Source organism: Podarcis muralis, chromosome 1 (assembly GCF_964188315.1).
Source record: "Podarcis muralis chromosome 1, rPodMur119.hap1.1, whole genome shotgun sequence".
NCBI classification, from domain to species: Eukaryota; Metazoa; Chordata; class Lepidosauria; order Squamata; family Lacertidae; genus Podarcis; species Podarcis muralis.
This window is the reverse complement of record NC_135655.1, coordinates 66,086,454-66,100,689: the sequence shown is the minus strand read 5'-3', so window position 1 is coordinate 66,100,689 and position 14,236 is coordinate 66,086,454. Positions and strand designations below refer to the sequence as shown.

At 40.0% G+C, this 14,236-nt stretch overlaps 1 protein-coding gene across 6 annotated transcripts in view; it reads right to left on the bottom strand.

Annotated features, from left to right (window-relative positions):
• Positions 1 to 1,727: 1,727 nt before the first annotated feature.
• The window catches only part of SYT9 (synaptotagmin 9), an 87,198-nt gene continuing 74,689 nt past the window's right edge, over positions 1,728 to 14,236 (bottom strand). Inside the window, exons 4-8 of one of the 6 annotated variants that reach the window (XR_013393180.1) lie at positions 12,356 to 12,476; positions 11,269 to 11,440; positions 9,397 to 9,526; positions 6,271 to 8,864; positions 1,728 to 3,281 (exon numbers count right to left, since the gene is read on the bottom strand). Coding sequence is in view for 3 of the 6 variants with exons in the window: in XM_028730527.2 (XP_028586360.1) it covers positions 8,757 to 8,864; positions 9,397 to 9,526; positions 11,269 to 11,440; positions 12,356 to 12,476 (531 nt within the window). In the remaining 3 variants the exon portion in view is untranslated. Of the gene's footprint in view, positions 8,865 to 9,396; positions 9,527 to 11,268; positions 11,441 to 12,355; positions 12,477 to 14,236 lie in introns of all 6 variants that reach the window. The other 5 variants (XR_003706859.2, XR_013393181.1, XM_028730527.2 and 2 more) reach the window with 5 other exon arrangements.

The window sequence follows — 14,236 nt, the reverse complement described above, 5'->3', positions numbered from 1 at the left end:
CCTCGTGATCAACCTTGAGAAATTGGAAACAATGGGGCTTCAGCTCAAGACTTCCAGAAGTGTGTGTGTGTGTGTGTGTGTGAGAGAGAGAGAGAGAGAGAGAGAGAGAGAGAGAGAGAGAGAGAAATGGAAGGGGAGAAATGCCTGCATATTTTATGCAGATTATGTTGCAGAAAACATTACCAACATTTACAATATAAACAGAAGTAAAATGGCATTTAGCTAAAGTGCATAACCTTTTCTATTTGTATGGCTTTTGAGAAAAGTCTGAAATATCTTTACTTATTTTCTTATAATAGAAGGAAACCAGGCATTGACAAATGGCTTTGGGGGGAGATGGAGCTAGCGGGAAGTGACTTCATCTGTTTATAATTAGACAGGAAAAACAAGTGCATGCTTATGCTTTACCTCACCATCAAATGGGTTATAGATTTTTTTTGTGTGTGTTTGTCAAGCCAGAAGCTATATTTATAAATGCTCAGGGTGGACCACAAGAGTGGGCCTTAAAAGGACATGCTTTTCCATGGCAGTATTGGAAGACAGTAGGGAAAGGAGCTTCCAGAACGGGTGAACTATTCATATGATGCACTCATGTTTATTCATGACAGGAACCTTGTACAAGTCATCCCATGTCTATAAAATATGTCCTATGATAGAAAGACATACAAACAGCTTTGCTGGATCTGGTCAAAGGTCCATCTAGTCATTCTGTTCTCACTGTGCCTAACCCCAGATGCCTACAGGAAATCCACAAGGATGACATGAGAGCAGTAACTTTATCCACTTGATTCCCTGCAACTGGTATATTGCTTTACTTTTTAATACAGTGGTACCTCGGGTTACATACGCTTCAGGTTACATACGCTTCAGGTTACAGACTCCACTAACCCAGAAATAGTGCTTCAGGTTAAGAACTTTGCTTCAGGATGAGAACAGAAATCGTGCTCCGGCAACACGGCGGCAGCAGCAGGAGGCCCCATTAGCTAAAGTGGTGCTTCAGGTTAAGTACAGTTTCAGGTTAAGTACGGACCTCTGGAACGAATTAAGTACTTAACCCGAGGTACCACTGTACTATGTATGTTTACCTGGAAGTTAGCAGCACCATGCTTCGTGGGATTTACTCCCAAGTAAGTGTGCATAGGTTCTCAGCATTAGTCACCCTGAGTGTCTCTCGGTGAGTAAAAGAAACATGTCTGAGTTTGCTCAGAACGGGTCTGAGTTATTCCCAAATCCTCTTTTCCATGCATGACCACACTCTACCTAAGCACACCTAACAATTTCCCTGAATGACATGTCAAACATTGGCAGATAGAAAGTCAGTCTTACTCATTTAAACAAGAAAATTATACTCTTGTCACTTTGAAAAATTAAAATGTGAAACATGGTGGGTGGGTGAACCAAATTGCAACACTGCCCTTAAATTGCTCAGTGGTGCTTAAGGAAATAATACTTAACTCTGCAGAAACTGTGTTTTATCCTGCAGATTTCCATTCCAACAGGGAACCCAAATAATGTATCTGTTGCATTGTCCTCTCCTTGTTGCATATGGTACTTGCTTATTTTGCTTCCAGCCTTAATTTATGGCTTTGATTCGGGGAAAATTACTCCACAGGTTGCTATCAGGGAACATGGAATTAAAACACTTTTAAAGCACTGAATGTGGGCTGTTTAAACATTAACTTCAACTTTAATATATAAATACAAAATAGGCATAAATTACAATAGCACAATTTCTTACGTCATTTTATTAAGAACAAAATAATTCATACAGACGAGATCTATATAAATGAAACCACAGTACATTTTACTTGTGTTTATAAGAATGTTATACTTTTTTATAAAATTAAGAAATGTTAAATTTATTTCGCCCCTCAAACTGTTACTGCAAATCAATCATGCATTACCTCTACTGAACGAAGAGAAAAAAAGTCCACCAAACTAACAAAGCCTTGACAAGGAGGTGGGTTTACGCTCCAAATTAGACACTGAACATAGATGTACCAGGACTACTCATTGAACAACAAATATTAAAAGTATAGTACAATGTCTGTGTGTCATCAAAGCAAACTCATATTTAAATACAACATATCTCTTTACATACTTTTGTGATGAGCCTAAAATAAGAAAAATAAAAATAAAAATGAAAGAGGACTATCCAGCATGCAACCAAACAAAACATTGCAAGTTTGAGAGATAATTATGGGTGAATACGGATTACTGCTTACCAAGTCATGTGCCTGTGCATCGGGGTGGAGAACCTGAGGCCCTCCAGATTTTGCTGGACTACAACTCCCACAATCCTTGAGCATGACGACTGGTTTGATGGAAGTTGAGCACCCAACATCATCTGGATGGCTGAGGGCTCCCCATCACTGATTTGCATCCTGGTGTGCTTGTAACCACTTAGTAAGCTAGCTGTGTTTCATCCTCCCACATCAGGCCTCTTTAGTGGTTCACACAAAGGTGAATTGGATGGTGTATTTATGAGCCTGGTAGTTACTTCTACCCATGGAGGTTCCCCGCTTGTTTTAAAATACAGTGGTACCTCGGGTTACATATGCTTCAGGTTACAGACTCCGCTAACCCAGAAATAGTGCTTCAGGTTAAGAACTTTACCTCAGGATGAGAACAGAAATTGTGCTCCGGCGGCGCGGCAGCAGCGGGAGGCCCCATTAGCTAAAGTGGTGCTTCAGGTTAAGAACAGTTTCAGGTTAAGAACAGACCTCCGGAACAAATTAAGTACTTAACGTGAGGTACCACTGCACTTATTTAAATCATCGTGTGGAAAGTGAAGAGCAAAGTGTGTGCATCACGACTATGCAGAATGCCTGAGGAGCGCTGCTGTCACAATGGTTTTTACCACTCCCTCCTCCTCAGATGAGGTGTGGTGGTACAGGCCTCCTGATCTGGCAAGATGAGAAAGCCAGCCAGCTTTCCAAGCAGCTACAAGCACACCGTAGCGTGTTTCCATTTGTTAGCCACCTGTATTCACTCTGCAGCGGCCAAAGGAAAACAGAAACAGTGAGGAAATGGAAAACAAACAGAGGGGAAAAAGAGCCCAGGTGCTTACAGTCCATCTTCTATACGTGCGTTGCCTGCGTCGTTTTTGTTAGCTTATTTAGCAGTGGAGGTGTGCATCCGTGTTGCCCATCCTTCCTGAGTGCGGCCCCATCACTGTCCTTTGGATGTACACAGTTCATTTCCCTTCACGGAGATGGAGGCCCTTTGAGAGAATTGCAGGACCCCGGCTTGCTTCCAGCTGCAGTTCCTTGCCCAACCCACTGTATTAGAAACAACCTTTTAATGCAATGCTTGAAGATATACCACACAGAATGCATAGTTCCATTAATATCACACCTCAGTTTGGCACATCTTATTTCTTTCAACTGTTTTTTTTTGTGTGTGAACTATAAAACATCATTATGAAGAAGGAACCAAATATTAATGACAGGGGGAACAAAAGTAGAGTAGACGTTAATGCTCTCCCTTTCCCTTTTTTTATGTAGTATTATTCTGTTGTGGTTTTTCACAGAAGCAGCTATTTTTTAAAAAAATGGACTGTATGGCAGAATTCTTTCCTTATGAATACCACTGCCATTACTTTTCCAATTTTACTCTAAGGTACAGTCATTTTATAGTACATTGCTCTTGACAGAACGAAAGAACACTGTGATAACTCAGGACGTTTCTGGCTGCTTTGGTCCAATTTAAGTTATGCCTACTTTTAACTTTTCTCCCTTCCCCATTCATTAGCCATAATATATATATATATTAAAAAGGCTGTACTTCTAAGTGTTCCTGAATACTGAGCACTGAGAAAAAGATAGCTCCAAAATAAGTATCCCACTGATTCCTTTAGCCTGGTTTCCTGCAGTTTAGGTAGGCTTGCCGTCTCTCCCTACCCTCTAATATTTCAGAAGTGCTGCTATAATCTCCAGTGCTTTCAATGATGGCATGATTCATCCCACTTTTAAGGACTTTTATGCATGCTCACTGCAAATGGGGAAAAAAGAATTTGAAGGCTGAACTCCTGTCTTGGGTCCCAAACCCTTCCATGGTTAATGTCAACGTTAAATTTAACATGGAAGTAGGGTGAGATTTCAGGTGTGAGGACAAGCTCAAGTAATATTTACCAATGCTAATTATTATGGGACACTCCGTGCAGCTTAATTCTGTGACTATAGTTCTCACAACTCAGTTAATACTTCTGCAAAGAACAATGAATATACCTCTCAAGTAATCCCAACGGGGAGAAGCGTTCTGTATTTTCATCTGGGAATTTGACATGTAGCAGCAGAGGGAGCCAGAAAATTCCCAAAATGTTCATCAAGGTGGGAGGTGGGAGGAACTTCATTCGGATTTTTAAAAGCAAACCTAACCATTCCACCCCCCCCCAGCCCTTGTGTTGATTAGAATGTAGATATATGCAATTGTCCACATAATCTACAAACTGATACACACCTGGGTATGGCAACAGTGCTTACGAGATGGTCTGAGGGCTGCCTTCTTTCTTTTTAAACCTTTTACAGCTGCTTTGATCAGCTATTAAGTCCACTGTGGCTGTGCAGGTTAAAAAGCCTTTAAAAATGCTCCCAAGAAGTGACTGTACACCATACCATGCAGTCCCTTCCTGGGGAGTTGTACATAGAAAAAGTTGGCTGCCCCCAGCTATCTTTTTCTGTGTAAACATTTTTACCTGTGTGGCCATGAGGGACTTGCTTCCTGCTCTCAGGAGCTGTAAAATCTTAAAAAAGAAAGAAAGAAGCCATCAAAGAAACCTTGTAAGTACATGTATATTTATTAGGGTTCCTTAAAAAAAGGCAAACATCTATACGTAAATGATACACAGACCCATTCCATATATGTGAAACTGTCACAGGATGGATATAGTCTGTTCTGTACTTGAGGGCTATGAGGAGGCTACATGATGCATGAATTAATCTTTTAAAAAACGTATCTGTGACTTATGATCCTAGATACTGCGCCTGAATATGGTGTAAGAAAAAATGCTCCTTTAGTTTGCTTTAAATTGCAATGCATTTCAGCACAATTCGTTACAGTTTCTGTATTTCATATGGCCTGCTGTAAAAGGAACCAATTGCATAGATATCTAATTCCATCCAATGGGTGGAATTCAAGTTGGTGCTAAGTGGGGTAGACATGTGGGGAATGAGGCCAGCTCACGCAGTGGGACTGCCCCCCATCTCCTCCCCTGTGCCCTAATATTGTTCTGGAGGTTCCTCAATCCTTCAGAGCAAATTTAGGAGGTCCATGCAGGTGAGGAGAAGGGGGAAAGTCCCATTCTGTGATTAGTCCTCATTCTGTGCATGCAAGAACTTAGTGGAACCTTGCCCAGTATCATATTGGAAACTATGAGTTTTCTATAATTGCCATTATTTTCTTCTCTTATTCAGGAAAAAATATATAGCTAGAGGAAATGACGGGAGTAAAATTAATTTGCAATTCTTACTGCTTTTATTGTTCTTAACTATTCCTGTTTTAGAATGGGCTTCGTTAAAATATACTAATTTGGAGTATGCGGCTTCACGTGTGCTGTGTGGAAATCCTCATGATACCATCAGGAAGGTAGTGGGCTAGGAAAGAGCTACAAACTCTTTCTGCTGTTGGCATTTTTACCAAAGAAAACAAGGCAACAGTAGGCGATAGGAAAGGCTTGGAGTAATTCATGTTTCAGACTTGGATGCTTTTGCAAGCATGCGCAGTTGTACCCAAGCATGCCAGAAAGCAAGACAAATACAGATCCCCAGCTCCCCAACATCCCAGAACTGTTTTGGTCCAATCTGAAAAGGAAGGCCGAATTGAACCCAACCCAAAAATCTGAATTCTATTATATTACTATGCAAGATTTAAATAATAATACATTGCAGATGCCAACTTGAAGTATATATGGTTAACAGGACAAGATTAAGTGATGGTTATGGAAATGATTTATTCTACAAACTTGGAACAGTTATTTGACAATATGGATTCACAAACAGAATATAAATATTTCATCTAAGTTTTTTAATGACTAGACAGTGCTCCCAATAGCAGAATGACTGTGGATTACAACTGTATTTTTGATTTTTCTTTTTTACTTAGTGATGCCCATTATTAATATCGAACATTCTATGCACTGGCTTTTCAGATTGACAAAAATACCCAACTCCTCACCCTCAAGAAAGGTAACAAAGATGTATTGGTCTACGTATTTTCCATTAAGGGTCTGATAGTCATTTCACATTTTGGTTTATAACAATCTCCGCATACCATGTAAAAAGTGCTTTAGTGGTTTGTTTGTTTTTCTTCAGATGAGGTGGTGCTGCTGTGTTGAAAGTCTCTCTCCAAGATTTGCTAATTGGACTACAGTTTATTCGGCCTTCCCCAAAGGGAGATGACCAGGGGCTCAGATTTTTCAAACCATTTAGGATCAGAGCTGCAAAGCAAATATAACAAATTTGAATTAGGCCAAACAAATTGTAATCTAAATAGCAAAACTTGCTAAAAGACTACCATGTCATAAAATCAACAAGTCTGGCCGTACCACAAACCTACTTTATTTGCTTTCGATTTGAATGCGTGCCTGGAGAAGAGTGAAGTCCACAGGCTTTTTCACCAAATGTTTTTAAACCACTAGAATAGGCCTAATATTGTTGTCTATTCTTTTTAATCTAACTCTTATATTTGTTTCTTTAATCGTACTTGGGTGGTTTCCAATTGTCAAAACTACTCAGTGCATGACTCATTCCACGAGACCCAAATTCTCAAAATGCTATGGGTTGGGAGTAGCTTGTAGTTTTCTTGTACTGTAGTGAAAAAGAAATGCAAAAAGTGGAGAGAATCCAAAATGAACCCAAAACCAAAAGAGAGTGTTTCTCAGGACGTTGAAGAAATGTATGGATTTTATTTTCGCAACAGCCCGAAGTGTTTTCGGCCTACAAAGGTATGGAGAACCTTTGGCCTTCCAGATGCTGTTGAACTACAACTCCCATCATGCCAAGCCATTGCCCGTGCTTGCTGGGGCTGATGGGAGTTCTGGTTCAGTAACACCTGGAGGGCCATAGGTTCCTCACACCAAGTGACGACTTCTTCAGGGGCTGTAAGAACATATACAAATTGCATATGAGCCTATGTATACTTTCTTAAATTGACAAATGGCCTGAACATATCTTTGTTCACTTTAGCTGGCAACTGGAATTGTTGTCTGAAGGCAGCAAATGGCGTCTTTTCTAATGAATCACACACAGGTGTTGTTAATTTGTGATAAAAATATCAAGGACTTTCACTTCTAAACATGACAGTGCAAAAAAAAAAACAAACAACAACCCCAGGGGCATGTCTCCAAGTGTGGAAGGAAATCCAAGTCTTCTTTAAGCCCATGTGGCACCAAAGTCTCTAGTTTCAATATGCACTCCGTTTTTTATTCATGTGGTGTATTATTGTGTTTTTGTAGCCCTTGAAGAAGACCTTTAAACAGTCATTGGCCAAAACACGTTGGGCTGTTCTGAAATGTGCCCAAAGGCCAAGCTACACCGGACGTGTTTACAAATGTGTGGTTTCCATTTCTGACTTTTAGTAATTCTACCTCCAAAGGGTTCCAGCCCTCTGCTCCACATGATCCCGACTTTTGGAAAGAAGAAGAAGAGTTTGGATTTGATATCCCGCCTTTCACTCCCCTTAAGGAGTCTCAAAGCGGCTAACATTCTCCTTTTCCTTCCTCCCCCACAACAAACACTCTGTGAGGTGAGTGGGGCTGAGAGACTTCAGAGAAGTGTGACTGGCCCAAGGTCACCCAGCAGCTGCATGTGGAGGAGCGGAGACGCGAACCCGGTTCACCAGATTACAAGTCCACTGCTCTTAACCACTACACCACACTGGCTTTCTGTGAAGAGAGTCTGTGAAGGTTCCTGTTTTTCTTCTGAATTCTGCATCCTGGTCTTATACCTCATCTATCTATCTTGTTCTACAGGAAAAATGATATGAGATCTGTCTTTGTTCAGTTGCACTTTAATGATTTCCCCCCTTATTTTTTCCTACTGTACAACTGCATTTTAAAATTAATAAGACACACAAACACACAATTATATATTTCTTCAGCACCTTGAGACATGTTCTCTTTCGGTTTTGGGTAGTGTAGTAAGCCCTGTGTTATTTTTAAAATCTATGGTGCGGTCAGTCACAGAGGCACAGTGCTGCTCTCTCGGTTTTGTGGGGGCAGTTGCCACTGATGGTTAAAAGGGATATGACACACAACTTACTGGAACTTCTGTATCACTATTGTATTGTAATCCATACATTATGAAAACAAAAACTGTCTACTAATAGTTTGACCACTGACCTAATGGGGTTAGGTATATAAAGTGGGGTTAGGTATATAAAACAAAGGAATTCCATTTTTTTCCACCTATGACAATACTTATCACAATAAAATGTTTTATTTTCCATGCATCTCAAAAAATGCATTATGTGGGTTGAAACAACACGGCTAACAATGCAATTCATTTAAGGAGTATAGATGACAATATGGGTGTTACAGATAGACATGGGTATCTATGTTAGAATCCAAACTACAGAAAACTTCAGAAACAAAAGTACATTTCCATCTAACAAACAGAAGTTTTGCATCTTGTGGTTTGGGATTAATGTATTCTGGGGTTGGGAAAGCGGGTGAGGGTTAAATAATGGAATTGAAGGGATGTCTTTACCCCTTTGGACACTCTGCGGAATGGCCCCTGAGAAAATGGCTAAGAAAGGGTTCAACAGGAATGCCAAATTTCTGCTGAATAGGTTAAAAGAGTGAGGAAGCCTCTTCGGCAGCCATCCATGCGCAGAAGGCCCGCATAACATTTCTGTGGAATAGGGCCCTAAATGAAGACAAAAGAAACAGAGGAATCTAATTGTAACTTGAGGAGAGCTTTCGACTGCATGTCCTGAACTCTGAGGACGTTTTTAATTCCAACATAATTTGAGATCCCTCTGGACACTGATGTGGACTTACATTATTACCAGATAATAAATCATTATTTCTGTCTTGTATATAAACATAACCATAAGCCCTGTTAGTAGTTTCTTCATGTGTGTAATCCAGTGGACACCACCATCTGTAAAAGACAGACGTAATCCAGTACACAAGGATGTACTGGTGTATATACCCAAAGTTTTAGATATATTTTCACATTGCACTAAAAATAAAATCTCTCGGGATCAGATTTCGCTTGATCTCTACATCAGTCTTGCTTTAAGCTTCCGGATTCCGATGTGTCTTAAAAGGATTTAGTCTAAGCAAATGGATTCTTGTTTGAAGAGGGGGGGAAAGGTGTTTTCTCCAGCACTAGGGTCATTTTAAGAGCTTCTAGCATAATAGAAAAGGCAGTGTGTCAGGCGAAGGAGTCTTACCTCTGCAAGCAAATGCCAGTGAGCGATGGGCTTCCGAGGGTAGGAGAGCATTTCGTTCCAGTGGTCTCGCCCAAGGCTTTCCGCATCGTTGCCTACTTGACAGACTCCAATGACCTCATTGTGACCTACACTGTGAAAAGGTTCAATAATATTTATTTCTTAAAATTTCACATCCAGGAACCGTGTAATTCAAAGCCTCTCCGAGCAAGGGTGAGCATTTGGAAACACATCTAAGGACTCAAGTTGACATGGCTTTAAATGTATCTTTTTGCACTTAATGCTAATGGGACCTGAGCAAGCATGAAGAGGAAATTTGCACAGAAAATTCCTCACTCCATAGCAGGGGAGGAAAGGGTTAAATAAACACCCCCACACCCCCGTTTGTTCTGATCCCATTAATTATCAACCTCCCTTAGCTGATGCAAGTTACAGTTGCTGTTGTTGTTTTTTAAAAAAACCCTTCACGTGATAGGCATATACCTATTTAGTGGCATGTGTATTTTGGTGTTCAGGGAATGGAAGTTTAATTCTTGTATATAAATTAGAGCAGTCGGAGACAACTGCAAGCCCCATGTAAAGGTATAATGACATTATTAAAGTCCCATTTACTGTTCATACTCTCAACATTTTCACTAATTCTAGGGAACATGTTGTCAGTGTGGACCCACCAAAGCAGCTTCTGTTGGGTGAAGCCAGAAATGAATGCTATGTGTGTGCTAGTGTTACACCTCTCCCTTGCTACTGCACCTAAATCTATACTGGGTTCTGGTGTATCCCTAGCCTGGAGGCGCCATTTAAGATATCATACCTCCAGCCTACCAGGAAGGTTTCCCATCACATGAGGCAAAAAGCACGCACAAACTGAGGCAAATGAGGAGAAAGAAGACTTGCCCAATGTTAACTGATTTTCCAGCCTTCGAGATTTCACCAATGAGCAGATCCAGAGAACAGCCTATGATGTGTACAAGTTCTTAGGCTATCACCTCTCTTAACTGGTCCGAAACGCCAATATTTTTAAGCACTCCAGTAAAGGAGGAGTTGGGGAGTGTGACACTCCCAGCAGTCCCTCACAAGGGTCTGCCTCCAAATGGTCACTAAAGTCAGTTCCACAGCTGCTCTACTGAGTCCAGATCTCTCTCAAAATACCTGCTGCTATCACCTACTGGCTTATATTACCTCAAGTTACACATGCACCAAATGCATGGGATGAAACATATTTATCTGAGAATCCACCCAGATGTGAATTAAGGAACATAACATGCGGAACAAGCAGTCTTTATATACAGAATCTGAATAGTTCCAGTTTCCCAACTTAGCATGGCTATCTTAGACTATCCTAAATTCTTTTAAATATATAATTTAATATCTCCTTCATCCCATTTCTCCTTTGGTCTCTCTAACTCTCACAGCCACACTGTCAACCTACACTCAGGGCCAGATTTAGGTTTGATGAGGCCCTAAGCTACTGAAGGTAATGGGGCCCTTTATATGTCCAGCTGTCCTTTGTAAACAACAAATTGTTGCTTTTTTTGTGTTGAATATATGCTATATGGTAATTTATGGACCTAACAGGTATCTAAAGCCATTTGCACTTAACAAAATATGTACTTTATCAAAGTAATTGTTGAACTGAAATACAATTAAGAAGAAGTATATTATATTTTGGAAATGTACATCCAGGTTTTTTTCCCTTTAATTTTTTTTGGGGCCCCCAAGAAAGTGGGCCCCTAAGCTATAGCTTGTTTAGCTTATACGTAAATCCGGCACTGCTTACACTCTCTGTCCATCACTCATTCTAAGTCCACCCAAATCCATCTACTGTCATTCGATTCAATTAGGTCACTAGTCTGAAGAGATGTCCAGATATCTCACCGGTCATAATCCATAACAGCTATAAACAAGTTAATTTGGTCAATGTTTTCTGGAGGGACATCAAAGACTATGGCTTCATTATAAACAGGATTAAGGGTGTTCCGCTTAGTGGAAGTCTTCCTCTTCTTCAATCGTCTCCCTTCACACATCAGTGAAACCTTCACGTAGGGATCTGTGTGAAGGACATAACAAGCATACTGGTTTATTTCAAAATAATCACAAGTTTAAAGCAATAACGCACCAAATTTGTTTCTCTGATACCTTTTCCTTATAATCTTGTCATCTGTATTTTAAATAAAAGTAATGTTCTACAGCTAATAACCTCGCTCTCCGTTGTGCCTTAGATGACACTATTCATGGGGGAAGATTTATACCTCAATAGGATCTCCATTTGAAAACTAGGGTTGATTTGAAATACAGAATTTGTTAAAGGATTAGAAATATGCAATAAAATATGCCACACCCACAACCCAAAATGAGATAGTCAAAACCTGTAGTGGCACTGTACTGCAGGATGATGTCTAGTTTTTCTGCCCTCTGTTGACCACCGTATCATGGTGCAAAGTAGATGGCAGAATCACAGTTTTGCCCTTCTTCAGTACATATGATGACAGTGTGTGGCTCCTCCAACTCAAATGCTTGCAAGAAGCATTGGAAATAAACTGGGGTGGTTTTTCTACCCCAATTAAAACAGCCATGTAGTTTGGTAATGGGTGGATTGTGTGTCTTACCTGCAATTTCAGGTCGGTTTCGGATGTATTTCTACTCTGCAGAGTTATTTTATCCCTGATGCCTGGCTATACTTTTGATTAATTGTGTAACAAAGTACTGCTGACAATGTTTTAAAAGAGGATCACTGCAGACCCCTTGCACATTTTTGCAAGGATGTGCCTCTGGGATATTCCACTACCTCAGTACAGAAAAATACTGATGAAATGGTTCAGGACCAAATGTACTTCCCCCCCTCTAACAAACTACTGTGTTTATAGTACTCAAAGGAAAGAGTATGCTAGGATGGGCATATGCTAAACTTGTATGATTACTTTCTAAATAGTACATTAAAATTGGAATGAAAAAACATTCCTACCTGATGCTCCTGTTATGTCCATGGCCTTCAAATTTCTAGCTTTTATTATAGTAATAGTTAGTCTACCAGCAGTTGGAAGATAGCAAAGTGAAAACATCAACTCGCCAAGATCCACTTTGTCCTGTAAGACAATAAAATACATTTGGAACAGTATTGAAAATGTCTCTCTGCATCAGTTAAAATATCCAAAATAAGGTTATGCTTGCCATGATATAATATGGATCTAAAGCAAGAACAATGTTTGCGCCCACTTTTCACTCTGGGGATTCAGCTACATTAGGAAAAATAAAAGAAAAAAGCTTTGGATGTATTACAAACATGCAACACCAGAAAGCGCCAGAGAGCAAAATAAAATTTCTATGCAATTTTTACATAACTTTTTTTCTTTTGTTATAACGAATTAATTTCTGACTTATTTATAGCGGGGGTATTTTCCTTTGTGTATATCTACCCTGGCACTGCCTGTCCTTGTACCTCAAAGAGTACCATGGCAGGATATCAGAATTTAGCAGACAGCAGCGAACTACTTCTGTACGTCGCTTTTCTGATGCTGTCATACATTCAAATGTTTGTGTTGTTATTGCCGTAATACATTCCAGCCATTATTTTTTAACAGATGTGATATGGACATTGTTTTTTCCTCGAAGCCAGGCAGCATTCCATCGCCATTGAGCATGCTATGTCCTCGCTGGGCTTTCTGTGTGTTTACCTTCCTAATTTGTTTTCTCAAGTTTTTCTGCACTTCTGTACCTTCCTCTTGTGTGTGGCTTGTGCTTTTGGCTACAGAAGGAGCCACCCGGGAAGGATTAATTATTAGTATAAAGGGTGGTATGAAGTACAGTTAAATGAAATCTTCACCTTCAGAGGCAATATTTTGTGAGGTACTGGGTGGCATTCAGCCAAATAACTGCACAATGAGAATGATTCACCAAGCGAGGGAACAAGGTTGGAGAAGGTTGCTCTGAACCATTTCAAGAGTTCCTGAGGCCTTGCAAGAAGTTCCTCAGGTTTCTCAAATTTCATCCCTCATTTCCTGTAAGCATAGCTGCCTGCTAGAAGCAAGTCATTATTATCTGTGCCCCAATAACCAACCATTCCTGCCAAGCAGATATGCAAGCCGAGAGGAAAGGCTGCCCTACTAACACTAGGAGACATTTTAAGTAAAATTTCACATTTGTATTCTTTGAATCATAAGAATCTTTCCCATTTGGTAATAAAAATCTACACTAGGAAAGAAGTCTCTTTTTAGGGCTGTTTGATTATAATTGAATTTGAAAACACCAGAAAGCACAAAGCTTACTGTGTACATTTCCACTGAGTCATATTAATATGTGATCTTGAAACTAGAAATCTCCATGACATTTTGCATCAAATTGAAATAATGATTTGTAGTAAAACAGGGATGTTCTTAACGCTTCAAGCTAATTTACCTGAAGAAATCATATTAACTAGAGTGGAAAATTTGAAAGGCCTGCCTCTTCAATTTCAATACTTAAATCTTTATTTAGGATTTCATGTAATTTGTCTCCAAAGCTTATATTTTCATTAACAGCAGTTGCATTTATTTTGCATTATTTCTGTAACGAAAGCAAGGTAAGAACACAATCCTTTTAGAATTACATATGCTAGGATAAGATCAGACTCACTAATCAGTGTAAACTTCTCCATCAGAAATGCCTGTTACAATGAGGATAATGGTGACCCTCTGGTGATCAAGGTTTAGTATTGACGTAGGATGGTATTAGGATGGTATTAGGGACGTGGGCGGCGCTGTGGGTTAAACCACAGAGCCTAGGACTTGCCGATCAGAAGGTCGGCGGTTTGAATCCCCGCGACGGGGTGAGCTCCCATTGCTCGGTCCCAGCTCCTGCCAACCTAGCA